Source organism: Haliaeetus leucocephalus, unplaced genomic scaffold (genome assembly GCF_000737465.1).
Source record: "Haliaeetus leucocephalus isolate CR32 unplaced genomic scaffold, Haliaeetus_leucocephalus-4.0 Scaffold229, whole genome shotgun sequence".
In the NCBI taxonomy this organism is placed as follows: Eukaryota; Metazoa; Chordata; class Aves; order Accipitriformes; family Accipitridae; genus Haliaeetus; species Haliaeetus leucocephalus.
The window spans coordinates 6196529-6220422 of record NW_010972665.1 but is presented as its reverse complement, the minus strand read 5'-3'; the positions used below and the strand labels follow the sequence as shown (position 1 = coordinate 6220422).

Genomic DNA, 23894 nt, shown 5'->3' with positions numbered 1-23894 from the left:
TCACAAATAACCACATCGCTTACAACAGTGCTTTTATGCTGCGATTGCTTCGTAACCTTGTTGCAGGAGAAAACACAAAGAAACTACCCAGATCCAATTTCAGCTTTAAGTCATAATATATGGAATATATGGAAATTAATGTACTCCTGAAAGTAAGGCAAGTAATCCAGATCAGCATGTTTGGCAAATCACTGCTCGAATCAAGCTCTGTTGATGAGAAACTGTGTCAGGAAACGCAGCATCAGCTCAGAAACTTTGCTGAGCCTGAACAAAGGCAATGAGATGTCTCCTATCTGTTTCCAAGAACTATTTCTAAAGCCTTAAGGACTGTAGCTCCTTTTTGCAAGGGATTGATGAAAAACTTCTCTCAGTATCACAGAATGTTGTCTTGCTTTGCTTCTCTTCCATGCTGACCTAGATTTTTCTAAACACAACAGAAGACAACTGGGCCAGCCTTTGGAAATACCCAAGTGTTGGTTCATTAAGGACATTTAATTTGCCTGGGGACTAGGCAGCTGGTCTCCTGAACAGCAATAAAGCCCAGTTAAAGCTGGGGGAATGGCCTTGTTGACCATTGTAGAGTCTGCAGTAAGTTTGGCCACTATAAGCAAGGTCTTTGAAGTCCTACAGTCTGCTGCTTGTGGGCATTCTGGCACGATCTCTGAGGTAGGGGGGCAGAAATTGCAGACCTTCCAGAGAAATACAGTAGATTTTAGAGGAACATGTTACGGAAAGCAACTGATAGTTCACTGATTTTAAGGTTTCCCGGCAAATGACCTTTGCAAAGAAAAAAAGTAACTAATGCAGTAATTTTTCCATGAATGAGGGAATCTGAATTATATGTTTCTTCTGTATTTATACCTCATGTTTGAATAAAGAGAGCAGAACCTCCATTCACATTTTTTTAATTACAGTACTGTTGTGTATGAGCCCTCATTAATGAGGCTGTCAGTCTCACTTCACTATTTACAAGGCTATGCAGTTTAAAAAATCCTTTGCTTTTTTGCTTGTTAATTACAAGCTTGTACATTTTTACTCCTCTGCCTCCCAGCAGATCATCTCCACACAGAAACAGATATTTCTAGAGGTTTTTTTAATGACTCCACTCATTCGCGGACTTAATGAAAACTTTTGGTATATGGCCAGCAGCCTATACATTCCGTTCATTTTGTCAGCAACATGTTTATTCAGACTAGTGCTTGTATGGAAGGCCTGCATGACCAGCTCAAGAAATTGTCATGGTTTGTTGAAAGCAAAAGAAACAAAAAAAATACCCCTCAACATTTCCTTTGCTACTGCTTTTCAGAGGGGAGGCAGTAATAGGGCACAATGCGCACGCTGTACTAGGCCTTACAAGGCGCCTGCAACTACAAGCACAACTGGAGCACGTGCGTGACTGGGAAGGAGGAGGGGAGAGGGGGAAAGAGAGGTGTAAGGAATACTGTCGTATCGTTTGTCAGCGTTCCTCAAGACTGTTCTCTCAAAGCAAAACCTCTTAGGTGCCCCTTGAGGGAATAGACAGGGAGATCAATCTACCAAGTTTAGAAACCGCACAAGTTAAAATCTCCTCCTAAAGACACTCTAGACTTCTTATCAAAAGAAAAACCACACGCAAACACCACCCTTTCCCACAAATTTCAGAAGCGTGAAAGATTAAAAAGTTCACAGTTGGGAGGGGGAAAAAAAAAAAAAAGGGCAAATAAGAGTACCTGCATCTCGAAGAGCTTCCAGACAGCACCAGCAGCAGAGCTGAAACCCCTCACCAACATACCCTTCCCCCCTTGGGCCAGGGCAAGCTCCTCGCATTCTTTCTGTGGTGTGGGTGATCTAGCTCTGCCCCTTAAAGACTTGCATAAAACGTTGGGAGCACATGAAAGCAAAGGTTTGTAATAGAAAGAAACTCTGCAAACTTCAATAGCCTATACACGGCCGACTACTTAAACAAACAGCAAAGAAGGTGACAGGAGAACCGAGGCCATCAAATAAATGATTGGCAGGAATTACAGCCCAACCTTGGAGTCTTACAGTTTCCTTTTCTAATTACTAAACCACATGCCTAGGTCTGGATCTAGCAAAAGTTTGATACAGCATATCAAACGCACTTACCGCATTTTGGGATGGGAAGAAGGAACACGCATTTCTAAATCTTCTGGAAGGAGTAGGCTAGATGGCAAGGTGCTACTTGTGAGGACACGCCACCTGTATGGGGAGATGAACTTTTTCTGATACTACGTAAACATGTACTGGCAGAGGTTTAGATATTAATCCAGAGCTAACAGGACCTGGCTGAAGAAATTAAGGAATCAAATGTGGGATGAGATTTTATTTCAATAAAAGATACACCTTGTTTGCATCAGTCCTTGCAAGAAGTTGTGCTGTGTCCCTGACAAACCTTGTATTCACAGGACTGCTCCCAAAGCTAAGTAGCTTAGCTCCAGCGGAATTGTCTCGTTCAAAGCATCCTCTTCCACTGTAGACATGAACATGCATTTTAGCTGCTGGAATCTGCTGCACCCTGAAATTGAAGGACTGGGTTACCAAAGTTCACAATATTTCTGATGAGTATCTGAGATGCGATTCACCAAATATCATGGACTTAATTCACCCACACATGCCCAGCCCTGGATACCTCTGCACCCAGACTCTACACGTTACCCAGGAACACAGCCAGGTACAAGCAAGGTGGCATTTGTACCTGGCCCAGTAAGCGAAACAGAATCTCTTTCCAAGCCAGTAAGGAGAGATGCTTACCCAGCCACGCTGCTGAGCAGTCTGGCAGGCTCCCATCCCACTCCACAGGGCAAGAGCCGCAGTCCTGCCCAGCCGCGCTCACCTCCCTGGCAGCCCAGAGCTCAGCGTGCACGAATGACGTGGATTTCGTGTCCATGTCAATGACAGAGAAAGGGAAAAAATTAACAGTGATTTCAATGCAAGGCTGCTATCAGTACTATATGAGAGAATGACAAATCTTTCATTGCTGAGGTGGCATAGCACAATTTTAATTATTTTTCAGATAAATACAATGCTTAGTTTTACATTTTGCTGATTTAACAATTTGTGAAATTTTTACATAATCATTAAAGATATTTTTACTTCAAGGTACATAAGAACACTCTATATAAAAATACTTCTTTAAATGAAACATTTAAAACCACATTATTAGATCTTTGAAATGACACAGTCCTATTATATTTCATAATGCAAAAAGGTTAGCAGCAGAGATATTTCAGTATTCTTTCCAATTGCATACTTTCATTTAAATGTTTAATTTTTTTTTTTTTTTTCCCCATTGGAAGTATTTCATCTTAGCTTTAAAGCCAGTGGACTCACATAGAAGCAATATAGAATGGAAATCAACTCTGGTATCATTATATTCACATGTAAAGTGTTTACCACTGAAGAGTGATTTACAATTGATGTTTATACTTAATACAATAAAAATAAAACCAAACTGCATATATCATGTTTGACTTTTTAAGCAACTTCTAGACATCACTTTGCTGCCTTTTTTTTTTTGCCTTTTTTTTTTTGCCTTTTTTTGCCCCCAAAACACATTTTCAAAATCATACAGTGACTTTGAGCGCATTGATTTTTGGTTGCTTTATCTGCTACCTCTCTTGCACCAGTTTTGTGAAGACTAGCTAAATGCCATTCCCACTGATTAGGAAAGAAGTTATTAATGCTGTGAGCTTCTAAAAAAAATAATGCAGGACAATAAACCAATGACTCAGACAGCAGAAGCTGTTGGCCACTACTGAGAACATTGGTCATAAAGTACCCTTTTCTTGTCACGTAGATACCTGAGACATCCTCAAAATGTCCTGAAAGTTTTGCCAGAAGAGATGAGAGGATAATTAGACCCTTATTTATAGTGGTTTTACATTCCCAAATCTGTTCTTTGATTGTGTGGTTCACTGCTTGTTTCAAGGGAATTAGCATGTACAGAGTACGTAGTCTGTCACCACATATTTCTATACAGATTTCTTAAACTCTTCTGACTGTGAAGAAAGGAGTTGTGTCTGACAGTCTGTGATTTATAGGACATGTTCTGGAGACCAAGCCCTATACCCATCCTCCTGGATGGCAAGACGGGAAAGAAACTAACCGTTGGGGCATCAATAATTCTTAGTTCCATGTGCAAACCAACATGTTTCTTCCAAAAGTAGACCAGATCAGTGAACTTCTATTATTTGTCTACCATTTACAAGAGTCTCTTCTCTGTTCTTGCTCCTTCGTGAACCACAATAAGAAGGAACAAACAGATTATTTCCCAGAAAAAAATACTGCGGAGACAGCCAGAATGCTGCCCTCTTTGTCCCACCTTGCAGGCACAAGTTAAGTTATAGATATAGCTGGACATCCATCAGTAGCAGATACAATACAGATGAGATCTGCATAAGACTGGATATGAGGTTCATTCTGTTTAGTCCATAGGGACCGACCCTCTGTTGAGGTTGCTCTAACTCTTTGGATGATGCCCTTCCTAGCCTACAGATGGACTAGAGTTAAGAGAGGGCAGAGAAAGCTTTCACCTACCCCAGAGCATCTTCTCTTCCACATGTTACTTCTTGATTGTGCTTTAGAGACAAAGGTTTCCCACTGCAGAACCAGGAAAGGAAATGTACTGGCAAGCCCATTCCTAACTGCAGGGGAGGACTAAAGATGGAAGCTCAAATTATAAATTGTAATATGACAACAAAGGAGCATCACTATGGGCTTACAGCATTGTTCTCCCCAAAAAGCTGTAGTAAAAGTTGTTTTTCATGGACACTTAGTAACAGCTCACCTAGCTCTGCACATGAGAACTGGAATGATTTGATCCTATGCAGCCCATGGAGACGCTCACTCTGACCTTGCTGGATTTTCAGATGGGCTCTCCTAGGGCACTGCTAATACATCATATTTATTTTATATACTTAATTACCAACTTGATATGCTAGAGGCAGGATTATGACCTCTCATTAAAATACCTACACTCAAAATTGGGGTCAACCCTGGTTAAATTTAACCAAGTGGAATAGTATATATTGGCTCTGTTGCACCTGGCCTTAAATTGAATTTTGCCCAAATGGAAAGGCGACTGTTGTACGCATGCGCAGAAGTGGGCCTGAATTTCTCTTACATTTCTTGCCATCCTACTCTGTTACCTTATTAGTTGGTCTCTGCCTGTAGTGATGAATATGGTATTTAGGTCAATGTGTTCTTTGTTAATTGCATTAGCCATGTGCCTAAGACTTAGGCTTCCTCTTCTCCCAGCGCTGACTTTGGCTATTAACATGTGGTCTTTAAATATATTTCACTCTTAACAGTGTACTTAATCTGTCAGGTGAGATGGATAGAGTCTGTTTTAGGCAGACTAAGATGATCAGTGGAATGCTAATTACAAAATTCACATGGGTGGAAAGACCCCTTTTTATAAAGAAACACAAGCCATTTTATATGCTACTTTTCGTACTGAGTCCCCAAAAGCAGAGGGAAGAATTACATTTGTTTTCTGCATATGAGGTCTAATTATAATCAGAATACTTTTTTTTTTTTTAATTTCTGCAACACCTTTTTGAACCTTACTTTATAAATAGGATCATTTTCCCTTGGAAAAAAAAATACAATATTGGTTTTTATCTTCCCAGGGTTTTTTGTTTTGTTTTGTTTAAATTGCATTTTATTAGCCTAATTTTTCATCACATAATAGCAAAGATTAGAAAAGAAGTGTGTTCAAACCCGCACTCGCACACATGTATATATCTCCTGAAGCAGATTCAGCAAATGAAGAACTGCTTCTGGCTTGGAAATGGAAAATTCTATACTAGTAGTATGGCAAAATCCAGCAGAAGGAGATGCATTACTTTAACTAGGGGCATGAAAATCAAGAGGCCTTTGAGAGGTCTCTATTCAGATTTAAAGAAGAATGCCTTCTCCCTGTTTATTTATTGAACACCATTGGATCCTACATACTAGCCAAAATCCAGACAGCCAGCTGATAATGAATTATTGAATTCCAACACCAGCAGAGACTAGAAGTTTCCCTTAGCTAAGCTAAAGTTTTGAGTATAACTTTATTCCCAAGGACATTGACTACATTTTCAGCAGGAAATAAATATCCCGAAACTATTCGCTAACTGTTCAGCTTTGAAATATAATATTTGTTCTGAATGCCTCAAGATTAGGGCTCTGTAAAATACTTGTCAGAGGACCTCATCCCCTTCCCTTGTGCTGTGCCCATCACCGCTCCGTCCAGGCGGCTGTGGGGTAGCGTTCCAGGAGCGCGTTCCTCAGCTGGGCTGTGTGGATCTTGTCTCTGGTCTCCACGGTGCAGGTGACCTGGGAAAAGAATTAGGAACATTCCTGACGGCATGGCAGCAATCACAGACAAAGGCATTTCCAACGAAATCCTAAAATACACTCATAAAACCAAAATGATCAGTTCAACGTAAACACTCTGGACCTTACTTCCCCTGTATGCGCAGGCAAGAAAACTGACATTGCAGACATCTGGGGCTCTTCCAGCCCTTCTGCACAGTCTTAACAACTTCCAACAGCCCTATATTTTATTGCCTTCAAAGGCTGAAGAAGATAGGCTGATCCTCTGCTGGCTGCTGGGCAAGTACTTGTCTACCATTGGCCTCCCTGAAGTCATCCATTAGCAGCTTCTCTTGTCCCTTCCCTGGGGTATATATGTAGTGCTGCTGCCACCTCACCCATCTCTGACTCTTACCTCACCCCATTTCCCATGTTTCTGGGCAGTGTTTGTTCTATCCTTCAAACTTTTTGTATTCTCCTCCTCTTCTCTCTCATGGAATTATCCCCCAGTCCTTTATCATCTCTGCAGTATTCTGGCTGGTTTCATCTACTCGCACACCTTCTTGTTTTACTCTGATTTTTTGTTTGGTCATTGATTAATTTCTAGTTTTCTGTTACAGTTGTTCTTCTGCTAAACCAAACTAAACACAGGCAAACTTAGTCTTGAGAGTTTTCTTTTTATTCTTCACTTGCCTCCACAAGTATTATTGACAATACTGTCACGTAGCCACTGAAGACAGTAACTTCAATGTCATTTTTTCAATTCCTCTTTAATCCCTCTTTTCTATATACTCACATCTCTACTGCATCATTTAAAAATCTGGGCACTACCAATGGTGAGGCACCAATGGGAAGGTGCAGAAGGAAAATTATACTTCACAATTTTAGACTACTAACTTCCATCACCACTGATGCTGCTGGAATTATCACTGATGTTGAAAGTGCCACGTGGAAAAAAGACCTCACAGAAACATGGAAATCTAGTGAGGAAAGGATCCAAGGTGAGTCACAGTGCAACAACAGAGAAGTTACTGTAACAGGCAAATCCACAGTGAATAGAGGAAAAACTGGTCATGGTGACCTTAAGGCGTGCTACTAGAGACAGATGCCCTGTATAATGTTCCTGTCAGAGCTGCTTCCTTTACAGGAGGCAACAAGGGGGAAAAAAAATTGTCTCTACTCAAGTATGTTTATGAGGACATTTCTAAATAAGAACTTTGTGAATTCGTGTTTCTGGGAATGAGCTTAAAATAACAATAAACCTTTAGCAAAACTGTTGAACAAGAAGAGAAATCACTTAACTCCAGGTTATTCTAAACAGCCATGAGCTCACTTAATTAGAAAACTGACTATAGCTTCTTAAATATCCATCATGAAATAAGCCACATATCTGATCTGTTTCAGTAATTCTTTGCCTCTTATCCTGAACACAGTTCTATTCTTATTTGGTTCTTTGGAACACAAATTAGGTGCTAATTTCTTTCTCCTCTGAAAAAGTGGGATTTAGTCTCGAGAAGGACAGTCACAGAAGACAATTCATAATTAGGGAAGAGGAGAGAACACAAAGATTGGGAAAAGTATCTAAAGGATATCTAGGCACCAAAGCACCAAATAACCATTATCCATTTCATGGCTCATATAAAATCCCTAAAGCTTTGTGGTCATATCTCCAAGAGCACATATTCATCTCTCGCTGAATCTGTAATTCAAAAAAGCAAACTTTTTCCCCTTCCACAGGAATCATGCCTTTTTTGTCCTGAGCAAATCAATTGCTGCACTTGGAACCAGTCTGGACTTGCCAGGTTCAGCTTTGAATATTTGGCAGCAAGCAGTTGCTCTGCCCTGGGAGCAAGCATGGGAAAGCATTTTGATTTATAGAGCTAACTATCCTCCTCTCTGCCCTTTTCTTTCTGCTAATGATTGAAGCCAGACAGACTTGGATAGATTGGAGCCAGAGAGCTTGTAAACAGTTTGGATAAATACTGTGGGTTTGTTCTGTGCATGCACGGCATCCAACACGTGATATGGCCATTAATATGCTGTAGTGTATTATAAAAGTAATAACAGCAGCAGCAATAATATACAACTCCAGAAATGTACCTGATTTTTTACACTTGTCAAATAGAGGAAGATAGAACATTAGCTCACAGTAGGAGTGAAAGAGAATCACCATACACTTTAGTGCAGCTACAGATCTAAACAGCAACGAAGGCAAGAATTTGCTTTCTTGCTCAGATTAAGCCAATTTACACTGCAGTTTTATGTTCACAGAACTCCTTTCTCTCATTCGCTTCACCTGGTAAGTGTGACTTCCATGAGTGTCCAACAGGGCAATCCTCATATTCATGGGGACGTATATGAGGATTACACTTATCTAGGATGAACAGCCACCCAGGTACTACTAGCTACAGGAGGTTGCATACCTACTGATGAACTAAGAGTAAGTGCTCCAAACTGATCTTATTTAAGAACAAATGACAAAACCTATTGCCTGATGTTTCTTATACTCCAGACAAGATAACCCACAACAACTAGAGAAACCTTTGCTTTAAATTTGTTTCAAACCCATAAACCCTCAGTACCAGACATAGGCTTTTTGATCCAGCAGAGCTCTCCTTGACTGCAGGACCAAGTTTGCACAGTAGACATTTTTTTCTGTGTATCAAAAAACTCCACAAAACCCAACAACAGCAACAAAACCCCCCAAATTTTATGTATTTCTCTCCTGCATATTATATCCTTGCTGGATTAAAAAAAAAGAAAAATTATCTGGTCCTGTAAGACAGTTAAAATAACCAGCCATATGGATTTTTTTACTGCATTTAGAGTTCCGCTCTCTGTGGCAGGTAATCTAAAGATTGATTCCAGCCTAAGAGTTTAGTTAGCCTGTTGGGGTTTTTTTGTGGCAGGCCTACAAGTAATGGAAGACAGAACAGTCTTCACTGAATATGGATGTCTTATGGGTTTTATTTAATAACTAGAAATAATTGAGAAAGCAGGACAAAGGCTGAAAAAAAGATAAAGGATAAAATTTATCACAAGTTACTACTCTGTGCAAAACCAAAATCCAGATGCATAAATTAAAATATTCATAGGAATTAATTCCATTTCAAAGAGAGGAAAGTTTATCACTTCACAAGATGGAGGAAATTTGCAAATTTCTGTGCTGAATAATTTGGGCAACAGGGTGGGCACCTTTGCTCCCTTTTAACTGCAAGTATCACATGTGGGCACTTAGCCTTTTAGACCATATTTTCCTAGATATTAAAAATTATTCTGGCATGCCTCTCAACTCCCTGATGCCCGATATCTGTAGATTGTGTGTGTAAATAAAGATATTGGGTGGACATGCCGAGCCGGCGCTAGAGAACAGAGGAAATGTGAGCAGCATTGCTCAATCAAAAGATTTCAGTCTTGTGCTTTTCCAGGTTCCATGTCAAGATAGATCATAACCAGCTAGTGCAATTCCTCTTATGTCCCTGACTGATCCACTGAGCCTTTGTATCCTACTTCTTTAGTCCTAGAAACCACATCCATCTTCTTCTAAGCTATTGGTCTCAAAGGATTCACAAAACTTAATACTCATGATACACCATGATCAGCAACAGTATAGGTTTGTTTACAGGAAAAAAATCACTGGATTTAGAACTGAAATCTTTATTCATACACACTGGTTTCAGTTCTATAAATAAAGCAAGACTTTTCATTTCTATTAAAAAAAATCAACAACTGGGCAATTTTCTGAATTATTCAGTAAACACTCAGTGTAGGTTACTGCACATTACAGATTATTTGGCAATAGCACTTCAGTTTATGGTTTGGGGATCAGCTGCCAGATGGTCCCCAAGGTCAGTGCAATGCAATGCACGAGAAGGAGCGTAACAGCTGCCACAGATGTCACTTGGTTATGCAACCTGAGCCCTTATCTTTTGGCATATTCTTGCATTCGGGTCGGCGAGCACAAGCACAAATAAGTTACCATCGTGTTACACAAATCAGATAATAATCCAACAGGTCAACTCTTAGCCTCCCTGGAGTCAGGTTCTTACTTCTGCAACTGGGGCAGGCTATTCTGTACTGCATTAATCTGCTGTGGAATGCCATTAAAGAAAATGACCAAATTCTTTTGGAGGGCCTCAGAAGAAATGTATTGTTGAACTTCCCACTCCAAGTGTCTCCATTTTGCAGATGGGGAACTGACACACAGAAACCGTGCCTTGCCCATGGTTGTGCAGGAAATGCTTTCGGAATGATAGCATCCTTCTTGTAGCTGGACAGCTGCATGCTCCTCTGTATTCTTTTCACAGGACAATAACATGGAATATGTTGGCAACTGAGGACTCTAATACAAAATATTCTCCTCCAGTCTTCTACAAAATGCAAGGTGGCCCAAAGGAATTTGCTCAAATTGAACAGAACAGACTAAAATAATTTAGTGAGTTATAGCCTGAGGTGAATAAACTGTATGGAAAAAACAGGTATTACACTACACAAAACGAGCCAGGAAACCCAACACCACTGGGACAATGTGTAATGTTATTGTAAAGAAAAAGCAACATTTGATTTATGAATTAGTATTTTGTTGCACAGTCAGAGGGAGAAGTAATGTGATGGATGTTCTTTTACAACTGGTCTCCTCTGGGTTATTTAAAACCGCAGCAGAGTTAAGCTCCTGAGAGGTTTGAAGTGAACAGACCAGACAACCCCATAATGTCAAACAGGACCGAGGTCAGAGGGAAAACTGCCACTGCAGCTGCTTCTCTGCAAAGCTGCTGGAGCACCTTGAGACCTTGCAGGCCCTCACTGCTCTGTTCCAGGACCCTCCTGTACCTGCCAGTCTGATTATGTTGCAGGTGCAGTGATGAGGAGAAGATTTTTCTAGAAACTTGATGAGCTCAAAGATATTTTTTTTTTGGCTGAGTTGCCTGAGTCCAAATATGAGACACCTATTAAGCAGGCAACTGCTGTTCTATAGCAGAGCCTTACATGGCTTCATAGCAAAGATAGTTCTTACCTTATTAAGGTAAGAACCTTATTGATTTTGCTCAATGACTTCTTTCTAAGTCAATAGTAATATGAAATTAAAGGGATTCAAATGGTTATAAAGAGGTTTACAGATGGAAGCAATTTAAGTGATAAATTGTCCTACATTGAATCTGAGGAATACTACTGATAAAGAACAGGGAAAGTTCAAAGCAGCAAGTTGTAGCTTCTTCCCATGAACTGGGTAATCCTTTAGACCTCTATATCCAGTTAGCTGGTGATTTTTTTCCTTAGCTTTGATCTTTATTTTTGTCTAGATATTCCTGGTCATGTAACCTGCTTCAATAGCTGTAAAATTGAAGCCTACCAGACTGGTTATTTGCAGGATTTGCTAAGAGTTATCTATTTCAATAGTGGGACTTTGGAATCCATTTCCTAGCTGCACAGGTAAGAGTGAATTTGGGTGTAGCCCTCTGCAAGACAGATATCCAGTACGAGCCACAAGGAAAGAGAAACTGAACTGGAGATATAAGCAGGCAGCATCCAAAAGAAAGTCCCATATTGTTCCAAAGAACGTGACCAGCCGATTCCACTGCACAAGGCACTTCATTAAGAAATCAGCTGAATCTAATGTAGCCATAATCTTTTTTTTTAATTAAAAAAAACCTCTTATTTTTACCAGTAGTCTTCCAAAAGTTATTTGTTCCAGAAGTGTAGTTTGAACATAAAGCTTCCTTTTAGAAAGTCCTTACTACTCCATGCAACCAGACTATCAGCAGGGATCTTCCCATGGAGCATTCCAAGCATGCACCAGATGAATAAACACTAACCCAGCAAGGCATTTCACTAGAAGGAAAAAAAAAATGCTCTATCTTCCTGATAAGCAGTGACTAGAAGCCGAGTTTCTCTCCTTTGGAAATGAAGGGGTAAATCTAAACGGATGATTAAATACTGAGATGACAATCTTGACAGGGCTGATTTAGTGTTTCAAATAAGCCACTACACTTGCTGCTCTGTTCTGTCAAACACTTCATCTATATCCACAATCAAAAGTATGTATTAAAGTTGGAGTGGAGCAGATATAGCTGTAATGTCTTTCTTAATATTACCACCAGTTCAACACACAATAATTTTTGGTTCTTGATCCAGATTTAAATGCGTGCTTAATTTAATGTGCTGTGATTTACACTGATGAAAATGATACTAAGTTCTTTGCAGGTCTGCTTTAGTAGCAAATGCTTAAAAATGCTTTGCTGACACAAGGCTTTGGTCCTTACAAGCAACAAAGAAAAAAAGCAAAACATCCCCCCCGCATATTAGCTTTACTATGAAAATGTGTACATTTTTCTATATCTGGTTAGAGCAAATTCATTGTGATGCTTAAAGATAAATTCAATATTCTACCGTTTTTTTATTATCCTTGTTTTAGTTTTCACAGAAAAGCTTCACGATTCACTAGGTGTCACCAGATAGAGCTGCCTCCAAAGTCACTGAGGTCTATAAATCTGGATCACTACTTTGTACTTCACATCTAATTATCCAATAGCCTCTCCCAGGCTAGTTAAAAGCCATCATACAAATCCAACATCTGAATAAATTACTCAGGGATGCAAACTCCTCCCTTCAACCCTCTTGTACAACACTGTCAGATTCTTGAAGTGGACAGCCAGTGAAAATGCATTGTGTTTAAAGTGCAGACAATAGTACATGGCACTTTTTCATTCAGGCACTGTATTTACTAGAGATTCTGATAAAATTGCCTCATTGGGGGAGGTTGCAAGAGCAATTGAAAATTGTTCTAACATTCTCAGTCAAAAACCAGGAGTGGATATTGTTTAATTTACGTAGTAGCATTGATAAAAATTACAAGCCTTACTTCATAAAAATCACATTGAAAGCTTTAAAAGAGTTACAGGGTTTGTCGAATCTAGCCTTCAGTAAAAAGGTTTTTCAGAGCTAAGTTAGTCACTGAATCAGAGGGATTTGTCTACCCGTGCAGTGTCATGTCATCTTCAAGTTGCTCAAAATCATAAGCTGGTCTATCGTTATAGCAAACTGCAGAATAATGTAGTTTTAGTCCTAGACACTTGAGAAAACTGCTAATATTACGTTCTGAAAGATGTTCGTGAACTTTATTGTAGTCCTTTGCTACAGTCATCTTTAAACTAACCTATTCTTTACATACACAAGTGAAAATACTGAGCAGGTTTTTGCATCCAGGTGGGAAACTACATTTAAACGCCAAAATGGAAGAACTTGCTTACTCAATAGCATTACTGAATTCCAGTTATGAGCCTGTTTAGCAAAGATCCCTAATTTGTCTTCCACCGGTGATTTCACAAACTAAGTCAGGTTGGACTCGGACAGCCGTAGCATGGAATCAGTGGAACCACACCTTTGCCAAACCAGTTGAAATAAGAGATATGCCATGATACAAATGATCCTTTTAAGAGATGCCATTAACTGATAACACCTCCTCACTGTTACTATATCAAATACTCAACAAAGGAATAATGACTTTGCTCTGTGCTCTTTGTGGATAAGGTACAAAACTGAGGCCCTAGTTAAAAACGAGGATTCCTTAGGAGTAAGGGTGTTCTCCACATTGCTTTAAGGCAAATTGATCTCGGGTAATTACAGCCAGCATACACAGCTGGCTCTTCAAGTTCTGGACGGATGCTGCAGCTTGCTCACCACCTCTGGCACACCACCACACACGTAAGGAAGGTTTGCAATAGTAACAGCTGGAGTATTTCACCCATGGTGTCGCAATAGCAGGTAAAACAGGTCCTGTATAATTTATATGCCTGCTAAGTGTTCGGTGAGGCAAGATGCTGCATAACACAGAAGAAATTATCTATCACATTGCTCCCCAAATCACTGAGCACACTCTATTGGACTTCTTCAACATAGTCATATAGAGACATAGGAAAACAGAATAAACTAGGGGAGGCCAGTACTGCTAGAGAAACTGAAATCACATCTCATCTTACCTCGACAGTGAAGAGCTCAGATGTCACAAATGTGTGTTCTTGTTTGATATCCAAAACTCTAAATCAAATAAGGGATAAATTAGATAGAACAATCCTTTGTCATTCTAAAATAGTTTCAGTAAGCATTTGGACAGTAATCATCTTTGCTGCTTTCTGTATTAGACCTTTGTTCTATGCTGCAAAAGTGCTTGCACATTGGAACAAAAATGAAGGAAATAAAAGTTTTTTCTGAAATATAGTGAGAAAAAAACCGTTTGATTAATTAGTTACTTACAGACTTGCCTTCATAGGACATTTGGAAACATGTCCAAACCTTTAATAATCTTTGTGCTATTCTGTGATTATATTTCCTTACTACTAGTCTGATTTACCTTGCTTCTTCCCGAGCCAAAATCTCCAGTAGCTTTGAAATGTCTCCTGGGCTGTCAGAAAGCACAAGGGAAAATCTGCACACTCTGTTATCGAGGGTCACGGCACGAGCTATGCACTGTTGCAGCAAATGTAATTCCAAGTTTCCACTGCATATGACAATCGCCACTCTGAAAACAGAAAGAAAAATAGGATTTTCGATTAGCACTTGTCTGTGCAAAGGAACTGTAAATCACAGATGCTGTATTCAATATCAGCTTAAGATCTGCTAGGACCACCATTTGATAAATATGTACTACGTATCAGAAGGTCTCCCAGCTCTCAGCATCAGTTGTGGGCAGGCAGTGGGAGCATAGAAGCTGGCTGCATTTGTTGGTCTGAAAACTTGTTTTCATTTTGCATGTGCTGGAGATTTTAGTCCTGTTAGAGATAATTAGCTGGAGAATTCTAGGTCTGTTTCAAATTTTTAAAATGTGACATCATTTTCCCCTGGAAATTCTGAGTCTCAGCCTCTTAATGGTTAGATAACATGTATGTTCAAGGCTTTCTGTAACCATTAATTACATCCATCTCAACCTTGCAAAATGAGTACAGAAATGTTTGAAGAGGAAGTGAAGAGCCACATGATAATTCTCTTTCTGCAGAGCCAACCCTGACCCCTTTAAACCCAAGCCTGTGCATTTTCCCTTTTATTTTAGCTGTACTGAACTGAAATTTGTTGCTGCTTTAAGTACTCTGTCAGCTTCTTCTGAAGAACTGCCTCAGCAGTATTTTAGCATACAATGCCATGCATTGGAAATTTTATTTTGTCTTGAGTGCATGTATGTTTAAATACATTCTGGGTTATGTCCTGAGCCAAGGCTCAATCCGCTTAAGTACTGAGTACTCAAGCCCAGATGCAAGAAGGCACTTACTTACCCACATGTTTAATGCTAAGCACAAGGGTAATCCCATTGACTATCTGGGCAGGAGTTCTCAGGGCCAGGAAGCAGGTGTCACTGAGTGACGGCAGAAGACAGCCTAGCTCCTGTCCTACCACAGACAGGGCTGATTTCCACAAGTGGAATGAGAGAAGGCAACAGGCTGACAAAAGCAGGATGCTCTCCTGGCAGATGTGACCATGCCTCGTGGAGCTGTACGTAACTGCCCTTCCCCCAACCATTTGAGAATACAGGAAAATGACAAGATTTGTCAGGTCTCCAGGCTGACACGTGTCTTGTTCAACATGGTCTTCTGACCTGTGAGTGGTCCCTTCAGCCTGAAGTAGATGCCACAGATAAGCCCATTGCCAGTTCAGGGGCAGGAGCTGCCTTGTCACTCATGAAACAAATAGCTTCTCTCTGTTTCCTGGGACCAAGGCACTCAATGCCATGCTTTTGCCACAGTTCCCTGTTTGCAATAGCTGCTGTACCTTTTACCCTTCAACTCAGGCAGCTTTCCTGCAACCAGCGCTGCAAGTCCAATGGCCCCTTCTGCATCAACTGTGGCTCGTTCATACTCCAGCAATCTCAGCATTGAAATGAGGATGTCCTCCTCCCTGAAGGCAAAAGAGTTGTGTCAAAACAAAATGAAAGATTTACTAGAAGAGGAAGACAATACATTTATGTATAACTGGATTCCTTCCATCCTCCCAGGTTCATATGACCCCAAAGCAGTGTTGCAGAAAGCTGTGCTGATAGGGGGTGAATGCACATCTCAGTCTTGTTATCAAGTGAAAGACAAGATGGCATTTTTCACTAGAACCATTGTGCCAGCTAAGTCCTAGTGGCAAGTATATTCTACCAACTTGGCCCTTCTGTGATGATTTAGAAGAGTTTTGTCAAAGGCTGCCTTCAAGTGTTGTAGAACACAACAAGGACAAGTTTTACTCCCAGAGTGTGACCAGGTACTAGCAGCAGGTGAAGTTTTGGCCAAAGGGGTCAGTCTGGATGATGCTCTGAGTCATATGATTTAGTTTTAGGTAGTCCTGCGAGGAGCAGGGAGTTGGACTCGATGGTCCTTTATGGGTGTTTTCCAACTTGAGGTATTCTATGATTCTGTGATATGTGGGATTGGGTTCAGTGTCTTCAGTGCCCCTCTCAGAAGGAAAGACACCCCACCACTACCTACCATGCTCTCACAGTGTGTGCACAATGGCAACTCCTGCCAAACTGCTTTCCACTGTAAATTAAGAACCATCATACCCTGGTGGTACAGCACATTTTTCATTTTTCATATACAACAATGTTCACTCAGTATTATTCATTTCACTGCTTTTCTTCACCTACCTCACAGCAACAACTTTATCCACAAGTTTCCCAGTCAGCTGCAAAGAATTGCTGCCAAAGCAAAGCCCACTCACATCTGCAGATTTCAAAAAGACACAAATATGAAGCTGGCTGCTTTGGACAAGTTCAACACTTTTTAGAATCCTGACTGTTTGGTGCCCTTAATGAGTGCAGCACACTGTTGTTATATGAACTCAAGTTGCTTGATTTTTTTATATGACAACAATGCATTTGATAATGAAAGACCAAATCTCCCAGGAAGATTTTGCCATTTTGGTCTCCTTTAAGAAAATTATGATTCCTCACTGGCATAGTTGCACTGCGAGAGTGACCCTGCAGCCCAGCGCTTTTCACTCTTCAGCAAGGTTTGAAGGAGAGAAGAACCAAACGTGGCACTGGGTTTGTTAGCTACAACAGGACACTTCGGAAAGGAGTGCAGAGACAGGCAGAGCTTGCCAAAGAGTTAAGAAGTTGTTTGTTTTATAAAACTCCAATTTAACCCAAAGCTTCCAGAGATTTGAACATCAGGTAAACAGGATATTCTTAAATTGCTTAACAGCTGAGGGGTTTTGAGCAAAGGATGTGGGAACAACTGTATCATTTATAAACGCTGTTGTTCTGACAACAGTTTTGTGAGTAAATATTTAAGCGCTGTATTTTCCTGCCTTTTCACAAACAGCCTTTTAACATGAGAGTCTTCCTGTTGACTTCACTGGTTAAGATGCTGCTTGTGAACACAATGGTCAGATAAATACTCTTGTATTTCTAAGTATTTACCTGAACATTTCACATGCACAGGGTGGTGGTTGGGAAAACATGTCAGAAGTTGCTCCTAAAGCATGAATTAAATTTTGACTCTTCAGAGGTTTCATTTAAAGTCTGTTTGAACTGAATTAATGAGAAAATAATATGGTTGGAGAAATCAAAGAAAACCTTTGTTTTACCTCCAAAAGAATAATCCATTTTCTTACCTCCATAAAAGTGGTGATTGCTGCAAGCCTGGTCTTCAATTGGGTGGCCAGCCTTTAAGGATTGTTGCAATACAGGGAAACTTTCAGATTCAACCCCCTGGGGAAAAGTGTTGTCACTTTTTTATTGATTCAGTTATAACAGAAGTCACCACCAAAGTGGACACCAAAAAAAGCTACACAGTTTCCTTTTAGAATTAACAATTGATTTCAAATTGCATAATAACTGTGCTATCACTAAATTTATCCTGTGGCTTATTTAGGGCCAAACTTCTCCAGTAAGAAATTATTTCAAAACACAGAACTGGATTTCATTTGCTTTGGAAGAGTCTTCCCACCCTTTTTCTTAAATGCAGCCAAGCAGCCAAGGGACAGGAGACTTCCCAGGCTCTTAGTGGCTCTTCTCCTAGGTGAAGCCCACAGGATCAGATAGTCCCTGTCCCCAGCATATGTATATCACTAGATACCAGCGCCTTTTGAAAACAGCTGTGGTGAAAGCCATCAAAATGCAACACTTCATAGGTGAAAGGAAACTTACAATTACAGAAATACGTGGGTTGAGGTGTTTGAGTGCAGCAGCTGACCCTGCCAGCAAGCCACAGTGGCCTCCTGCAGGGAAAATCACTGCATCCAGCTTTGGCACCTGCTCGTACACCTCCAGCCCCACAGTTCCCAGGCCCGACAGGTAGACAGCACTATCCTCCCTGCGGGAAGGAAGGGCACAGCTCAGCAGGGTTCTCAGTTGTCAACACAATAATAGTTCAATCTACTACTGTAAAGACATCGTTCAGCAGGAGAAGATACGTGCAAGAGTAAATCACCAGCACGAGGGCAGAAGGCGATACAACAGGACACTGCCATCAGACAGACCATCACGTGCTGTGTAAAATGTGACGGGAGAAAACTTGCGCCGTTCACAAACTCCCCAAATAGCTTTCAGGGTGAAGAGCACATATCTCTGTTGTTACCAGTATCAGGTGTTTACAGAGCTGGTAAGACAGAAGTAAGTTTTCTATTGCTGTCACTACCTTATGCTTCATAAATTTTAAATGTGGCAGTCCAAACTAAAAGCAAAGACTCAGAAGGATATCTCCTTCACTATACTTATAAGCGGAATTTAGTGTTTGTGATAAATGGGAATTTTCATGAAATTTAAGCACTGCGTTCAACCTCACAAATACCAAACATTGCTACAGAGTTAAGTCTTTCCACAATCCAGGGCCAATATCTGATACCTTCACATTACTCTGGAAGGGTAGGAGAAGCATTTAGTCATGCCAAAATACTCACTGGTAAAACACTTTCAGGCAAAGGTAATTTAATGAGCAGAATAGGGTCAAACAGAGACAAAAGACTGAAAAGAACAGTCCACTGTACAGTCACACAATTGACTTGGATCTATTTCTGAAGCTGGTTTGCATTTTATTTAAAAGTTAGCAAAGATGTAAATGTAGAATGATATATGAACGAAAAATATGAGACCTCTGTATGCCTGTATGTTCTGCTTTTTCTGGCAAACAGATACACAAACAGAATTATAGCTCCAATGACTTCACTTGATTTACTTGACCCAGGACGTTTGGGTACGAGGAAGCTATGCTTTTGTTACTGTTAGACATGCACAGAGAGGCTCAGCAGAGGGGTACAGAATGCCTGCAAGGTGGAGACCAAGGCCCTGTTGCGAAGTTACATAGCAAAACACAGCAAATTCCTCAGGACAAGAGTCTATATAACTACACAAGAAAGGATGAGAGGAATGAACTTTCACTCCTGTAGCATAGCTAAAGATGAAGGCAAGAAATCATAGCGGGATGGATAACTGAACCCTTAAATTTATTGTCTTTATCAAGATACTGAAGGACCTCTCCCCTCATTCTTATATGTGACAAAAATATATCCCTGGTCTCCTAAACAATTCTTCTGGAGCCTTATTCGCAAATAAGATTGAGAACTGAGTTTGTGGAGTTCCCCCTGCCATGGTTACATGGGAAACCATGGGGACCTGCAAAAATGAATGAGGACCTGGGATATCCAATTTATGAGTAAAACTTCTCTAAAAATTTCTGTCTGAAGGAGACTGCTCTGGGCAGGGAGATTTATTAGCAGTTTGAATGAATGTTTCAGATAATCATATTTTCCTTGCTAACATCTAGTTAGAACACCAGTTCACTGATCAGCCTTCAGCTTTTTATAATAAAACCAGTTACTTTATTTGCACTGTGACTGATTACTTTTGTTTTGTGAAAGTGAACATATCTCTTTCAGTAGCATATCCCATTGAAGGAAAATCAAGGAAAAGGGCAGATAAAACTAAAGACTGTAGATTTAAATAAGCATTTTTTAGTCAGAGCTAGAAATTTGGCCATTTGCCTTCTAAAAGGTACGATACATCAGCAATCCAAGACGGGCTGTCAGGCTTCAGTTTCCCAAATTTTGATGTGGCAGCTAGCAGGTTCTGTACCCTTGTTCTCCAAATAAAGGGCTTGAAAGCTATTGGCTGTCCTTCCTAGAGTAAGAGACTAACCAGATCACAAATGAACGAGGATCAGGTCTGATCAGTATTTGGACATGGAGTTACATGAGAAAAAAAATGGACTCTCAATGAAGGAAGGTGTATAATTCAATCTGTAGCACCCTTACTTCTCTGATTCACAAATCAATCTTTCTCACATCATCCTAGAGGTACTGTGTTACTTTTTCACAATCTTCACATTGCATTTATAATGAAGTCCTGAACACCTATAGTTATTAAAAATCCCATGTTAGCTAAGCAGCAATTATATAGACTTCATGGTTGAATTCCAACTTGAAAAATCACATTTCCTTCCTGGAATTTCACAGGAAGTTGCAGTTGGATAAAAAGTTTCCTTCCTCTAATTGAACTCTTGCATGATCGTTTTCATAACACAGTATTTTAATTGAACTCAAGAAATGGGAAGAACTAACATTGACACACCCAACTACAGGACATTACTTGTGCAGGTAAAACCAGTCAGGCACGTAATGTCTACTTCAGGAAGGAATGAATGAATTGTTGGTTAAGGAGATCCAGAGACCAAATTGCTAGAGATTTTATGCAAGCTAGAATTAAACTGAAGTACAATGACATTTCAGAAGTTCCATTCTAAAGCACAGGAGATTAGCTGATGTTTTACAGACAACTTTGGTGAGTGATGATGAATGTGTGTCAGACACACATTGAAGATGACTGGCTATCTATATATACATACATCTCTCCGGGAAAGCTCTTCCAGTCTACACCAAAAAAAATACATTTCAGGCATCCCATTATGAAAAGACTCACAACCGTAGTGGGGTTTTGGGTTTTTTTTTTTGTTTGTTCCCCCAAAGTGTGAAAATTGCATCTGTGAGGTTTTAATTAAACATAGTAACAGATTGAATAACTCTGTTTCTTGTAACCTGAAATATAATAAATCGGAGTGCTTTGATATTATTAATGGTAACATGTACATTTAGAGTTCCTCAATGCTAGATGCTGAAGTCCTTCGCAGGCGTTGACCCTGGAGCTTCATGAACCTGGAGAATATCTACCTTATGTAACATAAATAATTATTTGGGGAGGAGGGGAAGATTAAACATGAAATTACAATAAAATAATTTAGTTCTTATGCGCAAACGTGATAGCTGATGCAAGCCAGCTGGGAGTTAACACATTGATTGAAAAATGGCTGACAGAAATTTGGAAATCACAAGGTTATGGAAAGCTGTAGTTTTCGGAGAGACCCTAAATGGGTTTAAAATTCAGTGGGATCTAGGGCACCTCATTCCTTTGGGTTTCTTTGAAAGTCTCAATCTGGGACAAAGTTGTGCCCCTGGTGAAAGAGAAGGCACACCAAGCAGCCCTGGGGGTCACTTGCTGTCAGCAAGTGCAGTTGAAGAGTACAGTTTTTAATATTGTCTTCCCGATAAACCAACTGGGAAAGAAGTGAGGACTTTCACCATTCTGCTCATTCTGGGATCCTCTTTCCAAGCAACATTACTCATTATTACTACATTTAATGCAGTAGAGCCTAGGAGCCAAAGGGGAACAGGCACTCACTGCAGTAGATACCATACAAACACGAAGTGGTGATTAAAGCCTGCACAGAGGCAGCGATGGGGAGGGAGAATAACATTCCAGCTCAGTGCATCAGAGGGACATCCGCCTACCTCATGCTAATGACTCACCCCTCTGCGCTTTTGGAAATCTTACTTGAAAAAAGGTAAGAGAAAAAAAAGAAAAGGGAAGGGAAAGCCAGAAGAGACTGCAGAGAAAAAAGGAAAAAAAGGAAAATGGATCAGTTCTAAATATTTTTGCCTGTCTTAGCTTATTCTAATCATGTTTTTATTAGATCAGGCTTGTTCAATGACCTCAAATAGTTCAAACTAAAATTTATACTGATCCTTAGTTACTTTAAATATGTGTGAAGTAGCCTCCTCTTCATCTTTTTTCAAGGCAGAATCGCAGTTGTGTCAGTCACACCAGATAGATAGGCAAAAATTTTACAGCATTAACTTTCTCTTGCTTTACACTATGCCACTGAATCCTTTGCATTAAAGATTAGCTTTTACCCATTTTAGTCCAAACAGAGAGACCAAAAACGAAAGCTAGCCTTAATGCTTTCTGACAGCATTCATAAAGAGTTAACATATATCCATTACCATACCAGCCCATAAAATTCCTAATCAGGAAGTTTGCCTAATTTGGGGAAGAGTGTTTCATTTTGGTTTACATCCCCAACTGTTATAAAAGGATTCATGATTTGTGCCTGGGAATATATAACTGTCCATACTCCAGGTAATAGGAACATTTTGGTGACCTGTGATCAAATTTTAATGAAACTAACTGTTTTTGCAGAACTGTGCAAGTATCTAATCTAATCTTTCTAATCAGCCTCACTTTCCACTTACTCTTCGAGGTAGAGGTAAGCATTTTCCTGTGCCAACCTTCTTGCGTGCGTCTGGGAATCCTTAGCTGTAGTGCCATAGGATATAACCATGGCACCGTACTCACGGCACATTTTCACTCTGGCCGGGGACGTGCTGGTTGACATGATGACAAACACTGGAATACGGAGCTCTGAGGCGTGGTAAGCAACAGCCATGGAAAAGTTACTGTCTGAAGCCACGATCACCCCCTTTCTTTGCTGATCCTAAAAAACAGGGTTGCTTATTGCACATTTTACATTGTCACAAAGTTGTCCCATATGATCCTGGATCATTCTAACAGTCTGACTTCCTTCCTTTCCTCTACTAGCTGATCATATTATGATATTATAATACAGTATATGCATGCCTGGTGTGATCTCGGGACGTACACACAGAGCTAAGACAGCACAAGATCAACCCCTGTTCCTGCACTCCTCTGGGTTCACTTCTTGTTCCATTGGAATTAGCTGCAAAAGCTGATCCCAGAAGAGCCGCTATCTGACCCCTCAGAGCCGATATCTGGTCCCTCTTCCCTGCCTGTGTGAAATTATTTCATTTCAGGTTCCCCTTCAATAGAAGGATTTATTCATATTATTACAAAAGTGCGGGAATAACCACTGTTTCTGAGTTGCTGTATCATGCCAATTATAATTATTATTGCTGCAGACACTCAATAACCTCCTACGACAAATGATAAACAAGCTATTCACGTAATGATACTGCAATTAATTACAAAATCAATTGGTGATCTAGATCCTTCTCATCACCCATTGTAACTCGATTTCATCATCACTTAAAAGTTGGTGGTTTCAACACATCAGAACCATAGTAAGCATACAAACACTGTCACATAAATGCCACAGAAAAATGCCAATGTTTACATTTTGCAAGCTTTTCTTTCAAATATTTTTAAGTATGTCACCAGCAGATTGGCCAAGCATAAAGAAAGTAGTAAAGTATTTTACATTCAGATACTCACAGACCTATCTATGTTGTTCAGCACAGTGGTTCAAAAGGCAAGAAACACTGTGATTCCATGGACATTACAGGTAAAATTATTTTTAATTCTGCCCCATTTTGGTGAA

At 40.1% G+C, this 23894-nt stretch overlaps 1 protein-coding gene across 1 annotated transcript in view; it reads right to left on the bottom strand.

Moving 5' to 3' along the window:
- Positions 1-6024: 6024 nt before the first annotated feature.
- LOC104831989 (serine racemase-like) overlaps positions 6025-23894 on the bottom strand; it is a 30654-nt gene continuing 12784 nt past the window's right edge. Inside the window, exons 4-11 of the mRNA XM_010567925.1 lie at positions 22792-23033; positions 18419-18584; positions 17884-17980; positions 16913-16988; positions 16057-16182; positions 14648-14815; positions 14277-14334; positions 6025-6321 (exon numbers count right to left, since the gene is read on the bottom strand). Coding sequence (XP_010566227.1) covers positions 6223-6321; positions 14277-14334; positions 14648-14815; positions 16057-16182; positions 16913-16988; positions 17884-17980; positions 18419-18584; positions 22792-23033 — 1032 coding nt within the window. The 3' untranslated portion in view covers positions 6025-6222. The remainder of the gene's footprint in view (positions 6322-14276; positions 14335-14647; positions 14816-16056; positions 16183-16912; positions 16989-17883; positions 17981-18418; positions 18585-22791; positions 23034-23894) is intronic.